Here is an 18,596-nt window from a genome sequence, read left to right on the forward strand (position 1 = left end):
GATTTCAACCGAACATCAGGAGAAGCTTCCTAACTGTTAGAGCGGTACGACAATGGAACCAATTACCTAGGGAGGTGGAGGGCTTTCCAACACTGGAGGCATTCAGAGGCAGCTGGGGAGTCACCTGCTAGGTATACTTTAACTTGGATTCCTGCATTCAACAAGGGATTAGGCTCTATGGCGTTATAGCCCCCTTCCCACTCTATTATTCTACAATTCTATGATTCTATCTAAAAGATAGCAATGTAGGCACAAGTTGAATTTTAGGGTGCAGAGTGTTCCAAAGCTGATGGGCCACTACCAAGAAGGCCCATTCATATGTCACTGCTTAACAGTTCCCATAATGGATCCCAACAGAAGGCTTCCCTTGCTGATTTAAATTCTCTGGCAGATCTATACAGAGATGGGCACTTTTTTAAGTACCCAGGTCCCAAGTCATTCAGGCATTTATTAGTTGTCTGTAGGACATTGAATTCAGCTCAGAAACATATTGGTAGCCAATTTAAGTCTTTCAAAACTGGCACAGTGTCATTTTGACTGACAGCTCCTCTCAAAAGCCAGACTGCTACATATTGCACCAGCTGCTGTTTCCGAGTTGTCTTCAAGGACAGCTCTATGTAGAATGAATTACAGTAATCTTTCTGGGAGGTTATCAAAGCATGAATAACTATTATCCTACTGTTCAACATTTATTTTTCTTTGGGCAGCACATTCCTTTCAATACTTTAGCTAACATCTCCTTTTCTTTTTTTTAAAGACAAAAGTCTTCACTGAACCCCATAAGACTATTACAGCTGAAGGCTTTCTTCTTCTTCTTTGGTTGGTTGTAAAGCTATTGAGTAATGATCCAGAATCAGGCCCTGTAGCGCTGCAGTAGCAAGGGGAGACTGCCCCACATAAATAATGTTTTGTATACAGCCTTAAGTCTGCAATGCTGTCTGTACTTACATGGAAGTTAGTCTTATTGAAAATAGTGGGACTTATCTCTAAGAAGACATTAATAGGACTGGGCTGTAAGAAACCTAATCCCATTTTCCCCATCTAGGAATTTACAGCCTTCCAGATGTTGTTGGACTGCAACTCCCATCATCCCTCACTATTAGCCATACTGGCTGGGGTTGTAGGAATTGGAGTCCAACAACACTGGGAGCGGGGAGTTCCCCATGCCTAATCTAGAGCTCTCTTGAATACTAGGTACAGTAGGGCCCCGCTTACCGGCGCTTCGCATTCCGGCGTTCTGCTAATGCGGCAACTTTCAATTAGAGGAAATTCCCTGTTTTAAAGCTGTTTTTGCACTTTTGCGGCATTTTTGTGTCATTTTCGCGCAACGCGCCCCATTATACTCAATGGGTTCCGCTTTACGGTGATTTCTGCTTTACGGCGGCAGTCCGGAACGGAACCTGCCGTATAAGCGGGGCCCACCTGTAGTTCTTCATATGCTTTTTAGAGCCATTCACAAATGGCATCTCGCTCTCCCATTCCTTTATTAAGATTACCTGATTTCAGATTGACTTACCATTCTTTCCAGCATAACTGCGGTTAAATCCAGTGTGGTTAATTGGAGTCAATGTGGAAGCAGGAGTCCCATGGAACAGGACCTTCTCATTGTTTTCATGGCCATTCTTTCTATCTATCTCCTGTTTTTTGACTTGGTAGGATTGCCAGAAGTAAGGATTCTGAACCATTTCAATCTACAAAAGAAGAAAAGACAATACTGAGAAAGATTCATAAAAAGCAAAGTACAAGAAATGATTGTGAAAGTGGAACACAGGTGTCATTGGAATGCTAAGGGCAAGACTCCAAATCCCATGTTTGATTAATGTAAATATACAGCCTTTTCAGGGGAGCAGCAACAGAAAAGATTGGAAAGTTGGACTTACCGTGAAGTGTCCTTCGGTTCAGCAGAGAGTGGCAGACAGGAATGGGTTAACTCTCCTGGAGACAGAGTCAGCACTATAACGCAAAAAGTTTAGCTGGTGGCCAGCCGGAAGGGGAGGAACCTTCTCCTGTTCTCCAGCTTGTGACACAGCTGTAAAAAACTGAGTACTGAGCAGCTGGCCACTCCACCTACATGGACTTGAAACTTGAACAGAGGATAAAGAACAAACATTAACAAATCAGCACACAGTGCCAGGAAGGGATGAAGGGAGCCCTTACTACTCTATCAAGAGGGTGAGCAACTGGCAGTCACCAGAGGGTTTCCAGAGAGGTGCCCTCCCCACCCCACAGCCTAGGTTTTGCTGCAGGGTGGGGCTGTCTGCTTCACTCTCCGCTGACCAGAAGGACACTTCACAGTAAGTCCAACTTTCTGTTTTCAGTCAGCAGAGGAGTGGAGCAGACAAGAATGGGATGTACCTGAGCAGTGACCCCCTTACATCCTTGGGTGGGAGCACACCTAGGCCACCACCCTCTGAAGAACCTTTCTGCCAAAGGCAGCTTCAGCAGAAGCCAATTTATCCACCTTGTACTGTTTGATGAAGGTGGATGGGTGAGCCCAGGTGGCGGCTTTGCAGATTTCCTCCAGTGGGGCATCCTTGTGGAGTGCCACTGTGGTGGCAGCCCCTCTGAGTGTGCAGTGATCCTTGGAGGAGGAACTCTTCCTTTTGCCTGATAGGCCTTAACTACGCAATCCCTCACCCAGCGGCTGATGGTGGACCTGGACACCTTTAATCCCTGCGCCGCCTCTTTAAAAGACACGAACAGGGCCTCAGACCTCCTGAATGGTTCTATACGGTCCAGGCAGATCCGAAGTGCCCACCTGACATCGGGTTTGTGCCACTTCTCCCTGCAATGGACAGGGTTGGGGCAGAAGTTGGGTAGAGAAATGTCCTGTCCCCTGTGAAATTGACGGGTACAAAACTGGGATCAGGGCAAAGAACCACCTTGTCTGGGTGAAAAATGCACAGCTCCTCCCGGATGGACAGGGCCCCCAGTTCCCCCACCCTCCTGGCTGAGGTGATTGCCACCAGAAAAGCTGTCTTGAGGGTGAGGTCCTTGTGAGAGGACACCTGGTCTGGAAGGAAGACGCCACAGTGGACTGGAGCTGAGGTCCACTAGGTCGGAAAACCACAGTCTCCATGGCCAGTGTGGAGCCACCACTATCAGCTGGGGCTGGAGAACCCTGATTCTGCGCAGCAGCCTGGTCAGAAGAGGCGGGATGGCATAGAGGAGTCCCTGAGGCCAGGGGGCTGACAGGGCATCTATGTCCTGGGTGCATGGATCCCAGTCTTGTGCCATGAACTGGTCCAGTTGGGCATTCACCGATGAGGCAAACAGGTCCATGCATGGGAGCCCCCACTTCTGAGTGATCTCTAGGAACACGTGCCAGTGAAGGGCCCACTCTCCCTGGTGGACTTGTTCCCGGCTCAGCCAGTCGGCTTGTGTGCTCAGGATCCCCTGTACATGTATGGCCGAAATGGAAGCCAGGTGCCTTTCTGCCCACTGGAACAGCAGCTTGTTCTCCCTCTGAAGAGGGCCTGATTTTGTGCCCCCTTGTTTGCAGACATGCGATTTGGCTGTGATGTTCTCGGTGCGTACTAGCACATGAGTCTGATAAACAAGAGGTAGGAACTCCTAGAGTGCTAGTCAGATTGCTCTGAGGTTCAACCAGTTGATCGACTGGCACTGCTCCTGCACTGACCACTTCCCCTGTGCAATGCTGGAGCAACAGGTCGCTCCCCAGCCATATAGGCTCGTGTCTGTGGTGACTATTGAGACTGTTGGAGCTCTGAGGGAAAGGCCTTAGAGGTACACGTCCCCACCACTGGAGGGACTTCTGCCCATGCCTTGGGAGGGTGATGAGCCAGTTCTGGCTCGAGGTGATCTGGTCCTGATATGGAAGCAGCAGCCACTGCAGGGCTCTTGAGTGGAAGCGTGCCCATGGCACTGAGTCTAGGGCCACTATCATGGAGGCCTGCAGCTGAGCCAGTTCCATCAGAGGAGCCTGGCTGCCTTGCAGGCCCATGTGCAGTTGGCGCAGGAGCTTATCTGTGCGATCGGTAGACAGGAAGAGCTTGCTTTCAGCTGTTTCGATGACCACTCCCATATGCTGAAGGCGCTGGGTGGGTATCAGATGGCTCTTGTCCCTGTTGATGATGAAGCCGTGGTTCTCCAGACACTGGATGGTAGTCTGGAGATCCCGTTGCGCCACTGTCACCAGAAGGTCGTCCAGGTAAGGGTATATGTGGACTCCCTGAGTGCAAAGGTGTGCCACTACTGCTACCATTATTTTGGTGAACACTCGCGGGGCCAAGGCGAGGCTGAAGGGCATGGCCCTGTATTGAAACTGGTGGTGGCCGTGCCTAAAGCAGAGGAAGCGTCTGTGCTGCTGAAGAATGGGGACATGCAGGTACACCTCTGTGAGATCTATAGATCCCAGGAAGTCCCCAGGTTGAATAGCTTCCACAACAGACCTGAGCATCTCCATCTTGAACTTTGTCCACAGGAAGCGGTTCAGGAATTTTAAATCCAAGATGGCGTGGTAATTGCCATTGTGTTTGGGAACTGTAAAGAACACAGAAAAGACTCCTGAGGACCGCTGATGCTCTGGCATGGGTTCTATGGCCTTATCTTGAGGTGAGAAATGGCATCTAGGGTTCTCTATTGCTTCTCCAGCTGACGAGATGGAGGAGCTGTCCTCCATCTGTCCTGCGGAATGGTGGCAAACTCTAGGGAGTAGCCAGACTGGATGTTGCTCAGTATCCATTTGTCTGAGGTGGAGGCCGCTCAGGCATGTGCAAAAAATTGATGTCTGCCCCCACCTGGGCCATCCTGGCATCATGCATGGCTTTGCTTGACAATGGGCTTGGGTTTTTGATGATGTTTGTTGCCTCCCCCGCCACTGGAGGGTGTAGAACGTGTGCGCTGGTGGAAGGAATTCCAGGAAGAGTTCCAGGACCCCTGGAACTGACTGTAGTCTTGTAGGTAGTTGGATAGCCCTTAGGACGAAAGGAATGTGAAGCCTTATGGATTTGTCATCCTTCCTGGGAGCGGAAGGAAGAGCCTTCTTTTTATCCTTGGTCTCCACCAGGTGGCACTCTAGAGACTTGCCAAAAAAGCTGCCCACCGGAGTAGGGCAGAGCTGCAAGACTGGCTTTGGAGTGATGGTCCACTTCCCACTGTTTCAGCCATATATTGCATCTTACTACCACTCCATATCCAAGAGCTCTTGCTGAGTACTGTAGGCTATCTAAGGAGGAATCTGCTAGGAATTCAGCTGTTTTAGCCAATTTGTGCAGCCCCTCCCTGACGTGTCTGGCATCAGGAGGCACTTCTGATAGTAGCGTTTTAGCCCACGTTACCGCAGCCCGTGCCAGGAAGGAGTTGGCTGCTGAAGCTCTCATGGCCAATGCAGATGCTTTGTGTGTATGTTTTAAGATAGCCTCACTGCGCCTGTCACTTTGATCTGAAAGGAGTATCTGCTCCTTCTTTGGGAATAGCTGTCTTGGCCCCGAGGGCAGACACAGGCTCGTCAATGGCCAGGACCCGAAGGGTTGCCATGGTCATGGCAGGAAGAGCATATAGCTTCTTGGACAGAGCATGAGGAGCTTTGGATTTGGCTGGATGATCCCATTTTACTCTTCCCCCTTTCCCTAACTGGCCTGGCCTCCCAGGAGGAGGAGGAAAAGGAGGAGGAAAATGAGAAGAAAAATCACGGCGTGCCCTGGGGTGCTTGGAGCCTTTTTTCCTACATGCACGGGCCCAACACTTGGCTAAGGAAGCCCCTGCCTCCTTCATCATGGCCTTGTTACACCAGGCCAACACGGCCAAAGAGGTAGAGGGCTTATCTAGATGGTGAGATTTGGCATACTTTTTTCCTGCAAGAGCCACGTGTGCATCTTCCCCTCCCCCTCGCTGAGTAGAAGGGAGCTGAGAAAACGAAACTATTTTAGGCAGGGAGTCTAGCATGCTTCTCACCACTGAGGCGAGGGTGACTAATGGATTGCTTAATTGAGATGTAGATTTTCCCCACTCAGGGACTCATCTTCCTCTGCAGAGGTAGGAGAAGGGCTGTCACTTCCCCCAGGCATAGTTAAAATCCCAGCTGAAGAGGGGAAAAGGTGGAGGCCAACCCCAGGGGTTTTTTTGAATCAACAAAATGCCTTGGATAGCAAAAGACCAATCTCTGCTCCTCCAAGGTCTTAAAAACACTCCTGAAAGCTTCCCTCTCCTTGGGACTGTGAAAGAGCGTTCGATAAGGGACAGCAGTGGGAGGTGTGAGACAGATCCTGGCCTCTGCCACTTCCAGAGCCTCTTCAGAAAGAACAATCCATCTCTTCCTCCCTCCAATCTGGCTATTCAGTGGGGGTGGGAAGTGAAAGAAGAGAAGCAGAAGTCTGTGCGCTTCGACTGCAGTTGATGATGATAAACTCTAAGAGCAGAAAAAATAGCTAAAACTGTTCCTGAATCCCTTATGGGGACCCAGGAGGAATAGGCTGACGCTGTTGCTTGCTTAAGGCAGAGTAAAAAACTGGAGAATGGGAGAAGGTTCCTCCCCTTCTGGCTGGCCACCAGCTAAACTTGTGTTATAGTGCTGACCCTGCCTCCAGGAGAGTTAACCCATTCCTGTCTGCTCCACTCCTCCGCTGACCGAGAATTAGAAGCTTCACACTTCTCCCCACCCCTCTGCCAATCTTCCCCCACCAGAGTTTTGTCATCATTTTCTCCATCTGTGTTCTGAAATTTGTAAAAATTCAATTGGAGGAAAATGGCCTAACAGCTTTTGGGGAAGCGTTGCAGTGAAAAATCAGTAGGTGAGGAAGGGTTAAGTACCCTCTCCCATCCACTCCTTCTTCCTTATAACATCTCGCAGCCCATTATTCAGCAAACATGAGGTCAACAGAACCCATCATCACATGCTCAGCAGTTCAATTTAAATGAAAATGAACACTGCTCCTTTTGCAGTGATTCCACTACCATTCAGATCAGAACAGGGCAAATACATGCCAAAGAAGCTAACACTAGGCTTCTTAAGAAGGGGCCACCAACCACATGTAAGGACAGGCCCAGATTGTAGGACTTCTTGGAACCACAACAGAAGAATCGCCAATATTAGGGTTGTGACTAGAGGAAACAGGGAAAGGAGTAAAGGTAAGGAAAATGGCTCAGCAAGGCTTGTGATCTGGTACACAGGCACAACATGGACTCAACCAGCCATAGTTGACTTGAAGTGGAGTGTACCAGTCCTTGTTATTAGGTAAAGGGCTTTATTCTGAGACAGGCACAGAGACAAGTTATTTCATATAACTGAATGTAAACTGGATTCACAGCTGAGAATCTCTCAACTACCCCAGCTCTCTCTCTCTCTCTCTCCCCCCTCTCTCACACACACACTCTTCCATTACATGTTTGAATATTAGATCCCATTTGCACTATACATTTAAAGCACTATTCTACCACTTTAAACAGTCATGGCTTCCCCTCAAAGAAACTTGGAAAGTGTAGTTTGTAAAGGAAGCAGAGAGTTGTTAGAAGGACCCTATTCCCCTCACAGACCTGCAATTCCCAGCATGGTTTAACAATCAATCCATCTTTCCAGGGAACCCTGGGAATCGTAGCTCTGTGAGGGGAATAGGGGTCTTCTAACAACTCTCTGCACCCAGTACACACTACAGTTCCCAAGATTCTTGGGGGGGGGAGCCATGACTATTTCAAGTGGTATAATAGTGTTTTAAAGATATCGTGCAGATGGGGCCTTTAGATGGGGGGGGTTGTGAATGATGTTGTGCATTATTATAAGTGCTTCAATACAACTGAATTGTCCTCTCATCAATTTCACACACTTGGGAGGGGAACTGCAGTCATTTGCTGATTTATGAATGGGTGCTGTGTACTATACAGCAATTCAAAATAAAGGCCTTTCAATGTCCCATGGAATTCAGTGAATTATACCCTTACATTTAGCCTGCAAAGCTTGTTGCCACTATTGTACGTCACCTTTTCTATTGTGTACGTAGGGCAGCTGCTCCTGAATTTCCTTTCAACATATCTGTATTCTGGTGATGTAGGCTGTAGTGAAACCACTTTGACACGATCTCTCTTCATCTCTTTCCATTGTTTAGGGAGTGCTACTAATAGTCTTCCTATAAAGTAAATAGTCGTTAAAACTGTCTACATAAGAGCAAATTTGGATTTTTGAGCAAGTGCTCTATATGTCACCCTCTTTGGTCACTTCTCTTCCACTGGATAAGCCCCCCCACACACACACACACATGAGAGAACAAGAACGTGCACACACACTTCACTTTTCCAAGGGATCTGGGTAAAAGTTGAATCCAGTACAATTAATCTGAGCCTTCAAAAGCACACAGAGCTGAAAGAGAAAGTGGGAAAGAGTGTCATTCATCTAACTTCCTCCTTCAGTTCTATATACTTTTCAGGGGAGAAAAAGGCACTGCTTCATGACCAAGGGGGCAGTAAGCGAGGGGCTCAGAGGCAACCCAGACATAGCCTTTTACAAAATCAGAACTGTGAATAAGAACAGGGGGAGGTATCTGTGGAGCTTGGGGATTTGGACTAGAGAGGCATCTACTGCTTCATGCCATCAACTACTACCACATCCCTTCCAGCTGCAACATTAAGCTCATTCCTGCGGTTACTCTTTGTACTTCCAGGAGTCCTCTCTAACCCTTAACTTGCATTGGGCACTAGTGACAAAAGAAAATGGAAGAGGTAGCAACAGAGGCAGAGACTAACTCACCTCAATAGATAGCGCAACCACAAAATGCTGCTAGTGGATTAGCAGGAGTCCAATAATAACAAGTTAAATTGTGAAACGTACAGATCAAAGATGGCTAACCCCCAGCCTGGATGTGGGGGGGGTTGACCCTGTCCTCCAAGAATTTGGGGGAGCAGCAGCACAAAAATGTTTTTACCAAGTGCATTGGGCTACTGGTTTCATATGGCAGAGGACCAAACACTGAGGGGCAAGGGGAGAGGATGTGAAAACTGTGTTCAGTCATGTCAAATTCTCCTGAGATTGATATCTGGGGTCATGGGTTCAAAAGCTCTACCCCAGCACTGTGTGTGTGTATGCATATACATGTGTGAGAGGGGTGGCACATTTTCACCACACACACTTTTTAGTTGCTGATGTGCAGTTCTTGGGGGAGTCACAGGAGGGCAGCGTGGCCCTTAGGTCAAAAGATTAGCCACCCCTTGAACAGAACATATGGATTGCATTACCATATGCCAAACACTATTCACATCCATCCTACTCATACACATTCACTGCTACTTGGTTCTTTGTAAAGGTTATAATAAAAGAAACTACAAGTCCGAGCCTGTAACAAATAAAAACTCCTAAAGGAAAAAACAGAGGGTGAAGTCAGTTGCAATGTTCTGAACAGCAGGGCTCAGCAGTTCTTTGCTTATTGTGTGAGCCTCACTTCATAACTTGCTTTGCACATGAACAAGCTTTGCACACTCAATTCTGGATCACCTTTCAGGGTCCTAACCACAATTTAAAAAAATACTTAAAGCAACGCATGTTCATTTATCCAACCATCCCCTTTTCCCCACCCGAACAAACACACATGAAAACTGCAAACACTTTAGAGCTCTGGGGATTTGGATGGAGGAGATATTTTAGTGAGGTCACATGCCCTAACCCAGGGGTGGGGAATCTCAAGCCTGGGGGATAAGTGTGGCCCTCTGGGCCTCTCTATCTGGCCCTCTTCTCAGACCACACTCTCACTTGGCTCTTCTTCACATCCTGAACGCTTTTGCCCAGCTAGAAAGTGGAATTGAACTGATAATGCCTCTTGCTTGCCTGGATGGAGAGGAATGTGTATGTGTGTGTGTAGATCAGGGGTGGCCGCCCATCAGCCCCAGTCAGCATGGGCCATGGTCAGGGATTATGGGAGCTGTAGTCCAGAGACATCTGGAGGGCAGCATGTTGACTACTCCTAATGTAGAAACTGGCCAAAAAAAGTAAGAATTGCATAAATTGCTTTGCCCACTTTTGCCTCTGTCCCTGTTCAGCTCTGGCATCCCCCCCCCCGGACTTGGGCTAGAAAATGTTCTCCACCCCTGCACTAACCAAGGGAAATCCAGGCTCTAACCCAGACCTCGACTAGTTAAGCCCCTCATTACCTTGCTCCTTTGCAACACGCCTGATGTCAACACTGCTTCCTTGGCCATCTGTAGCACACATATTTGTTATGTCTGCTGTGTAACTCTTTCCGAAAATTTGGATGGTAATGCTTTTCTTGTTACTGATTTTAGCATCTTCCAAATGAAGATTGCTTAGCATATCAAAAGGTGCAAATACATTCCCATTTGTGGAATATTGCCACTCAACCAAATGCTGAGCAAGTTCTGCCTTGGATTTCTCTTCCCGGTCATCTTTAATTCTTCTGAGCAAGTTCTGAATTTCTGTGTAGGCAGTTAGGACATCACGGGGAATGCCTGATAGCAGGATGAAAGGAGGAGACTGCTTCCTTTCCAGCTGAATGGCAATATCCAACCTCTTCTGGAGATCATTCAGTTTCTTAATTTCTCCATCATCAAACAAATCTATCAATTCATCAGAGATACGGTTTTCTGTCTGTTCCTGGAGAATCATTTTTCTTAACCAGGACTCCGCATCTTCCACATTTTCTTTGCTTTCACCACAGACTTCAAATACTGCAACCTCCATTTTCTTTTCCAAAACCAACAGACGTTTCTTTTTAGCAGGTTTTTTTTTACCAAATAAAAGTGCTGCAAAGAAAGAATCATTCTGTTAAATACACAATACAAGAATTAAAAAGAAACAGTGGCAGGAATATAAAGGAACTAATACTCTGCACTTACTTTTAAACCTAGAAAACACAGATTGTGAGATGGGTAATGCAACGCCTTCTCTCTTTTTCATAGCGGCATAAAAAACAGGGTGTATATGTGGCTGGAAAATAACTACTTTAATCATTTGTAAAAGTTGGGGTGATTCTTTGCCCACAAAGTCAGCAACCGCGCCAATCATGTCATCAGCTGCATCTGCTGGACTCTTCCCTGCCTGACCTGAATCAAATGCAACAACAGAGAATAATAAATGCACTATACACAGTATGGATAGTATTTAAGATGAGAGACTGCTCACCTCTTAAAAGAAAACACACGCAGCTGGTAGTAGTGTAGTCCTCAGCACTTTTGTTTTAAAAATGTAGGACAACTTTAGAAGAAGAGTAAGGCTGAAAAGCTGGCATCAAGACATTAAGAAAACAGCTTTTTCCATTCATCTATCAACATCTCTAGTGTTTCTATAGGAGCAGGCGTAAAATAAACTACTCTAGCCTACAAATTGCCTTCTGAGTGCAACAGTACTCCACGCTCAGCACTGTTAAGTTTGCAGTCCACATTGACCTTCAGATTAGAACCCCAAAATGAAACGGCAAAGACTAATTAAGTATTAGAGACATGATAAGAGGAAACACTGAGTGGGGGACATGACAGCACTTTTCAAATATGTAAAGCAGGGGTGGGGGACCTTTTGTGGCCCTCTGCACAGCCTTTCAAGGGCCACATGTCAGTGGTGGGTGGAGCTAGATGCATAAGTGGGTGGACCAACTAATGTAAATTTTACTGTTGCACAGGAAGCTAGCTTCTACACATCTCTCTCTCTATCCCCCCTCCAGATAACCAAGAGGCATTATCAGAATTCAAGGATGTATTCCAGCCAGTAAACATTTGGGATGTGGCCTGGAGAGAGCTTTGAGGGCCAGATAGAGAGGCCTGGAAGGTCGCATTCAGCCCCTAAGCCTAATGGACTGTCAGCATCAATCAGCTGAAGCCTCCCCACCTGTCAAAATGGTGCAAAGAGGGTGGGGAAGGTCAGGCTTCCTCCCACCAGCCAGATTTTATTCCCCTACCTTACTCCTTCCCCATAATTTTCAGCAGCAGCAACATACCCTTAGACGTTGCTTGGAAAAGTGCTTCTCAGCTGCTATGGTCTATCTTCTCTTCCCCATGTGGTGCTCTTTAAATGATTTGGACAACAACTCCCATAGTCCCTGACCATTGGACAGGCTGCCTGGGACTGATGAGAGCTGTAGTCCAAAGTATCTGGAGGGTACTAGGTTGGGAAGATTGGCCAAATGGACCCGAGCCTTGGAACTGGGCCAGCCAAGCAACCCACAAGCCAATCCTCCCACCAGCTTGGCGTTGGCATCTGAAGCCAGCTCTTTCATACTCTCAGGCTCCTTCTTGGAAACAGCTCTCTGAGCTAGCTACTGCCTTTATCTGACAGAAGCCCACTTCAGCTGGATCTAGGACAAGGGCTGGGAACCTTTTTTGGCCCACGGGCTGCATTCTCTTCTGGGGAACCTCCTCGGGAGCAGATGCCAGCGGTGGGCGGGGCCAGAAGCAAAAGTGGGTGGAACAACAGATATACATTGTATCTTTGTATAGGTAGAGTAGTTTCTACACAAGCCCTTCTATCTTCCATCAAACAAAAGGCATTATCATATTTTAAGGACAAATTCTAGCCAAGACAAAACACTCAAGGAGAGTGTGAAGGAGGCCCAGTGAGGGGTGTGGCCTGGGCACAGGGAGTGTGGCGGGGGGAGTCCCAAGGGCCAAACAGAGGGGCCTGGAGGACAGCAGTTGGCTCCCAGGCTTGAGTCTCCCCACCCGATCTAGGACAAGAAACTGGGAATAGAACAAAGGCAAAAGAGGGTGAAATAAGAGGAACAAAAAGGCATGAGGAATAGAGAGTCAAATGTAACAAAGCAGATGGCTTGAGATTCATCATATGTAGTCTAGACCAGGGGTTCCCAAACTGTGGTCGGTGAGCTTCATTCAGGTAGTCTGCAGCATGTCCACATTAAATATTCGTATTAATTTTTAAATTGTATTGCTTCTTTTCCTTCTTATATTTCACTTTATTGCAATTTGAATTCTATGGAATGCAAATCCTAATACAATTAAGAAATAAAAGCAATAAAAAGACAATTTAAAATAATACAGTATCTAGCAAAGTGTATTAAAATTGCTACAAGAGACAGAAAGATCATTAATTTGGTCCACCTAGATCATCAGCAATTTTCAAGTGGGGGGGAAGTTTCGCTTAGATTATGGAAGATCAGGGGCTCATGGTCGACTATTCATGGTAAACCTTCTCCACAGTGTCCAAGCACAGCAGAAAATTGGGATCTGTAAGCATTGCCTACATGATGTAAGCCTACTATTTGCATTTCATTCAAAATCCATTCTAGGAGTTCAAATGCCCAAACATCAGTGACCTAATAAATAAAACTTTGGACTAAGATGTTGTCCCTTGTTCCTTAAGGAAAATCTCATTCTGGGCAGCAGCAGTTATTCTCAAACCTGTTCCAATTGCAGGGAAGGCAACAGATGTATACTTCTTTGCTTCACATTCCTGGAGCACTTTGGAGATCTGAGCTTTGGTATTAGAGATGGGAGCAAGGTGGATAATTTTCTTACAGACCATATTGCCACCTTGTGTGGTTATAAATCCATTGTGAGGTTGTAAGGCTAAAAAAAAAAATAGAAGACAAGTTCCATATCCATTCTTAATCCATACAAGCCTACATTCCCAGTAGACATTCATCTTCACTGAATGACATACTACAGCATGATGTATTACAGCCTTTGGCATAGATTACAATATACAGCGTTTATCAATATGGTCTCCAGGTGGCCAGCAGCAACCTTGGAACTCTTTCTGGCAGCTGTCTGCCCTTCACTGTCTAGCACAAAGAGATTTCCCCCAAGTTCTCCACACATGGCTCATAATTTCAGGTATCCCACTTTATTGCTGGGTGAGTGAGATAAAAAACAACAACACACGTTCTCTGGCTATGTCCAGATAAGAGTCCGCTGGAATTTGAAGAAGGGTGGGCGACAACCTCTTGTTTAGCACTGGCCTTGGGAGTCAACTGGAAGCAGAAATTCTCCCACTGCTTCCAAGTGTCTCTAAAGCCACATGGAAACTGAGAGGGTGCCCCCTTCCAAAATCCTCTGTGCATGTTACAGAACCTGAGGGAGGACAATGACCACAAATAATGATGGCTATCAAGGCTGATCAAAATGTATGGTCCTCTGTTTTTAACAACATTGAACAGCATTTGATTGAGAGTTTAAGTTTATTTGCTTAAAAAAAAAACCTCTGTCAGATTGGTTTAGCAAGAGATACCTGGCAAATCTAATCAGACTGCTTGAAAGCTGCATATGTAATTAGATGAGATTATCAGAAATCTGCAAATGTCTGCTCATGGTCATCCTTCTCCTCAATGCCCAAACACACCAGAATATTGGGATCCAGCAGCCGTGAATATTTAGAATGTCCTTTTCATTTAAAATCTATCTCCTACAGCACAAAGATTTCATTATAGGCTACCCTATTTTGTACCAAAGTTTATTTCATAGCTAGATGGTTTTTCAGGGGCATGTTATCCAACATTGGCTTAGAAGCATGTTTTTAAAGCAAATAAAATAAAATCTGGGCTCCTGCTGGGAGGAAGGGCGGGATATAAATCAAATAATAAATAAATAAATAAATAATAAAATAAAAACAAGTGTACAATCTCTACAGCTGTGATTAAAGGATGTGGGGTGCACCGCACAGACTATATTTGGGAAACTGAGGACACATATCCTTGATGCATAAGCTACACTTTCTTCTCCCCCAGTAGATGCCCACAAAAAACACAGACTCACACAACTGCAAGTATAGACACCCCCTACTGTCTATCTCCCCCATCATACTCTTGAAATATTCTGTAATAGGAAACAGTATTCTGCTTCTCACGCCAGCATTCTACATTCTGCTAGTTGAGAACAATCCAGGGCTCCCCAGTCTTGTGAAGCATACATAGCAGCATGTTCTCACCTGCAGCAACTAGATTCTTCCCAGCATTGAGAAACTCCAGATTATAGCTGCACATTATATAGCATTCGGATCCATCCAACCCTGATAATACCCCTATGTTGCACATTTTAATAGCTCATTAGAAAATCATCAGATCTACAGTAAGCCATGAGCAGCTCCACTTTTTGAGACAGAATTAAGTATAACTATCATTTAACTGAACTGGAGCATTTGCTGCATCATACCAAGTAGTGCACATTCTGCTTCAACTTGAGGTCCACCACCTTCCAAAATTGCTTTAGATACACCTTAAAAAAAACAGAGGGGGCAGTTTATTACTGCAGATAATAAAGTTATTCAAAACTCACATCACTTGTGAAAGTAGTACCAATAGATGTTTTAAAATTTCATGCCTGTAATTTTTAGAAATTACATATGTAATTTGTCAAATGAGAATCAAATTAGATATTGCTTTATACGTACACCAGAGTTTCAGCTAGAGCAACATACTGAATGTTGGTCTTAAAATACAGGGAAATCCAGATTCTGATCCCATTTTATAACTATCCAAGCGGAATCACACACACACACGTACACATGCATACTGAACAAGATTTTTGCATATTAAAATACTTTTCCTATTTCCTAACTAAATCATCATCAATGCAGATTCAAGTCAATAAGTTTACTGAAATTCAGTACCTGATTTGGCATTAAAGGTTGAATTTGTTACATTTACAATTACATCTGTATTTTCCTTAGTAATATCTCCTGTTACCACTTGAAATTGAATTGATCCAATCTGCATCTCATGAATTCCCAAAACAGGGGTTGAAACAGACCCAAAGAAACCTGTATGTGAACAAAGAAGCAGGAGGATTTAACAAATGCACTGATCTCTTGGTTAATCCTAGCTATATATATTTGATACTGAGTACAAAATGCAATCCTAATTATATATATTTGATACTAAGTCCATATTGCAAGATGCCCTAATAAAGACATTCCTTGTTTTCACTCCAACGTTTTGTTATCTTTAGCTGTGTTCTTTGGCTGATTTACTGTAAGTGTAAAGGATATATGCAGCATGTAATTTATACCTTAACACAATTTAATGACCCATCAATGTATGTGTGGGCAACATTCACACATAGCAATAATCCTGGATCTTTATCTTATCATGGCTTAATGTGAATGAGCAGAGTGATAATGCACACTGTCAGATTGCTTCCTCTTTACTCCTCCCCTTTTGCAAGTGAAATAAACAAACCAGGAAACCTTTGTTTCCCATTACATCTGAATCAGGGACCATGGTTTGCTACTCCCTAACAAGCCATAATCCAGAAACCAAACCAAAACATGATTTAAGCTTGGCAAATGATCATGGTTTATCAGGGAGCAATAAACCATGTAACAGGAAGCTAAATCACAATAAGCCAGAAGCACTAGCTTATCATTACATGATATTTAGGATTGCATTACATACAGATCATGAACAGGTCATATAAAAAATCAGAGTAAAGCTAAAGAAGAACAACAAATCAATCATAATGCCAAAATACAATTTAAAAAACATCCCAGAAGAATATAAAGATCAAATAAGGAAAAGATTTGAGGCTTTAAACTTAGTTGACAGAGAACCAGAAGACCTATGGAGTGAAGTCAGAGACATTATCAGGGAAGAATGCAAGAAGACAATACCTCTAGTTAAAAAGAGAGAAAGACCCCAATGGATGACTGAAGAAACTCTTAAAATGGTTAAAGAGAGAAGAAAGGCAAAAACAAAAGGAGAAAGACACAAGGTTGGAACCCTAAATGCAATAATACAGCGACTAGTACGTAGGGACAAAGAGAAATATTACAATAGTTATTGTAAAGAAATAGAAGAGGACAACAAAAAAGGTAGAACAAGAGCCCTATTCCAAAAGATCAGAGAAATGAAAGGGAAATTTAAACCAAGAATAGGGATGTTGAACAATCAACAGGGAAACACACTGACTGACCGAGATGAAATAAAAGGAAGATGGAAGCAATACTCTGAAGAACTTATAAAAGAGATGCAACGATGAAAGATTCATTCACGGCGGAACCATATGATGAAGAGACAGAAATTTTAGAATGTGAAGCGAAAGCTGCTCTTGAAATACTTGGAAGAAACAAGTCACCAGGAACAGATGGCATACCAATAGAGTTGCTACAAGATGCTGAGACTGAATCTGTCCAAATTTTGACAAAAATGTGTCAACAAATATGGAGAACTAACTAACTAACTAAATAATAAACTAAACAATGGCCCACAGACTGGAAGAGTTCAATATACAGCTGAATTCCAAAGAAAGAGGATCCCAGGGAATGCAGTAATTATCGAACTATTGCCTTAATCCCATGCAACTACAGTCATGCTCAGGATTCTACAACAAAGGCTCTTATCATATATGGAGAAAGAAATGCCAGACATCCAAGCTGGATTTAGAAAGGGAAGAGGCACCAGAGATCATATTGCATAAAAACGTTGGATAATGGAGCAGACCAAGGAACAGACCAAGGAATTTCAGAAGGAAATCACCCTGTGCTTTATCGATTACAGTAAAGCCTTTGATTGTGTAGATCATGAAAAACTATGGAATGCTTTAAAAGAAATGGGGGTGCCACAGCATCTGATTGTCCTGATGTGCAACCTACACTCTGAACAAGAGGCTACTGTAAGGACAGAATATGGAGAAACCAACTGGTTCCCAAAAGGAAAGGGTGTGAGACAGGGGTGTATTTTATCACCCTATTTGTTTAATCTGTACGCAGAACATATCATATGGAAAGCGGAATTGGACCACGATGAAGGAGGTGTGAAAATTGGAGGGAGAAATATCAATAATTTAAGATATGCAGACAATACCATAATACTAGAAGAAACCAGTAATGATTTGAAACGAATGCTGATGAAAGTTCAAAAGGAAAGTAGAAAAGCAGGACTACAGCTCAACGTCAAGAAGACTAAAGTAATGACAACAGAAGTTATGTAACTTTAAAGTTGACAACGAGGACATTGAACTTGTCAACGATTATCAATATCTTGGCACAGACATTAACCAAAATGGAGACAATAGTCAAGAAATCAGAAGAAGGCTAGGACTGGCGAGGGCAGCTATGAGAGAATCAGAGAAGGTCCTCAAATGCAAAGATGTATCACTGAACACTAAAGTCAGGATCATTCAGACCATGGTATTCCTGATCTCTATCTATGGATGTGAAAGTTGAACAGTAAAAAAAGCAGATAAGAGAAAAATCAACTCATTTGAAATGTGGTGTTGGAGGAGAGCTTTACGCATATCATGGACTGCGAAAAAGACAAAATTGGGTGTTAGAACAAATGAAACCAGAACTATCACTAGAAGCTAAAATGATGAAACTGAGGTTATCATACTTTGGACACATCATGAGAAGGCATGATTCACTAGAAAAGACAATAATGCTGGGAAAAACTGAAGGGAGTAGAAAAAGAGGAAGGCCAAACAAGAGATGGATTGATTCCATAAAGGAAGCCACAGACCTGAACTTACAAGATCTGAACAGGGTGGTTCACGACAGATGCTATTGGAGGTTGCTGATTCATAGGGTCGCCATAAGTCGTGATCGACTTGAAGGCACATAACAACAACAATAATCATTACATGCAAACAAAGTCAACTTGCCTGTGCTCTGTTTATCACTTAGAGGCATAACTCTGGGAGTTCCACCAATCCTGGATTCAAATACATCTGAGAATGCCTAGAAAGAAAATCAGAAAGTG

The 18,596-nt window shown here is 44.4% G+C and overlaps 1 protein-coding gene across 2 annotated transcripts in view; it reads right to left on the minus strand.

Annotated features, from left to right (window-relative positions):
- The window catches only part of LOC133376592 (protein mono-ADP-ribosyltransferase PARP14-like), a 56,175-nt gene that overhangs the window by 10,336 nt on the left and 27,243 nt on the right, over positions 1 to 18,596 (minus strand). For both annotated transcript variants that reach the window (XM_061609008.1, XM_061609009.1), the window contains exons 9-16: positions 18,499 to 18,574; positions 15,512 to 15,661; positions 15,055 to 15,117; positions 13,306 to 13,473; positions 10,795 to 11,001; positions 10,093 to 10,701; positions 7,936 to 8,081; positions 1,517 to 1,691 (exon numbers count right to left, since the gene is read on the minus strand). In XM_061609008.1, the coding sequence (XP_061464992.1) occupies positions 1,517 to 1,691; positions 7,936 to 8,081; positions 10,093 to 10,701; positions 10,795 to 11,001; positions 13,306 to 13,473; positions 15,055 to 15,117; positions 15,512 to 15,661; positions 18,499 to 18,574 (1,594 nt within the window). The remainder of the gene's footprint in view (positions 1 to 1,516; positions 1,692 to 7,935; positions 8,082 to 10,092; positions 10,702 to 10,794; positions 11,002 to 13,305; positions 13,474 to 15,054; positions 15,118 to 15,511; positions 15,662 to 18,498; positions 18,575 to 18,596) is intronic.

Source organism: Rhineura floridana, chromosome 2, assembly GCF_030035675.1.
Source record: "Rhineura floridana isolate rRhiFlo1 chromosome 2, rRhiFlo1.hap2, whole genome shotgun sequence".
Classification (NCBI taxonomy): domain Eukaryota; kingdom Metazoa; phylum Chordata; class Lepidosauria; order Squamata; family Rhineuridae; genus Rhineura; species Rhineura floridana.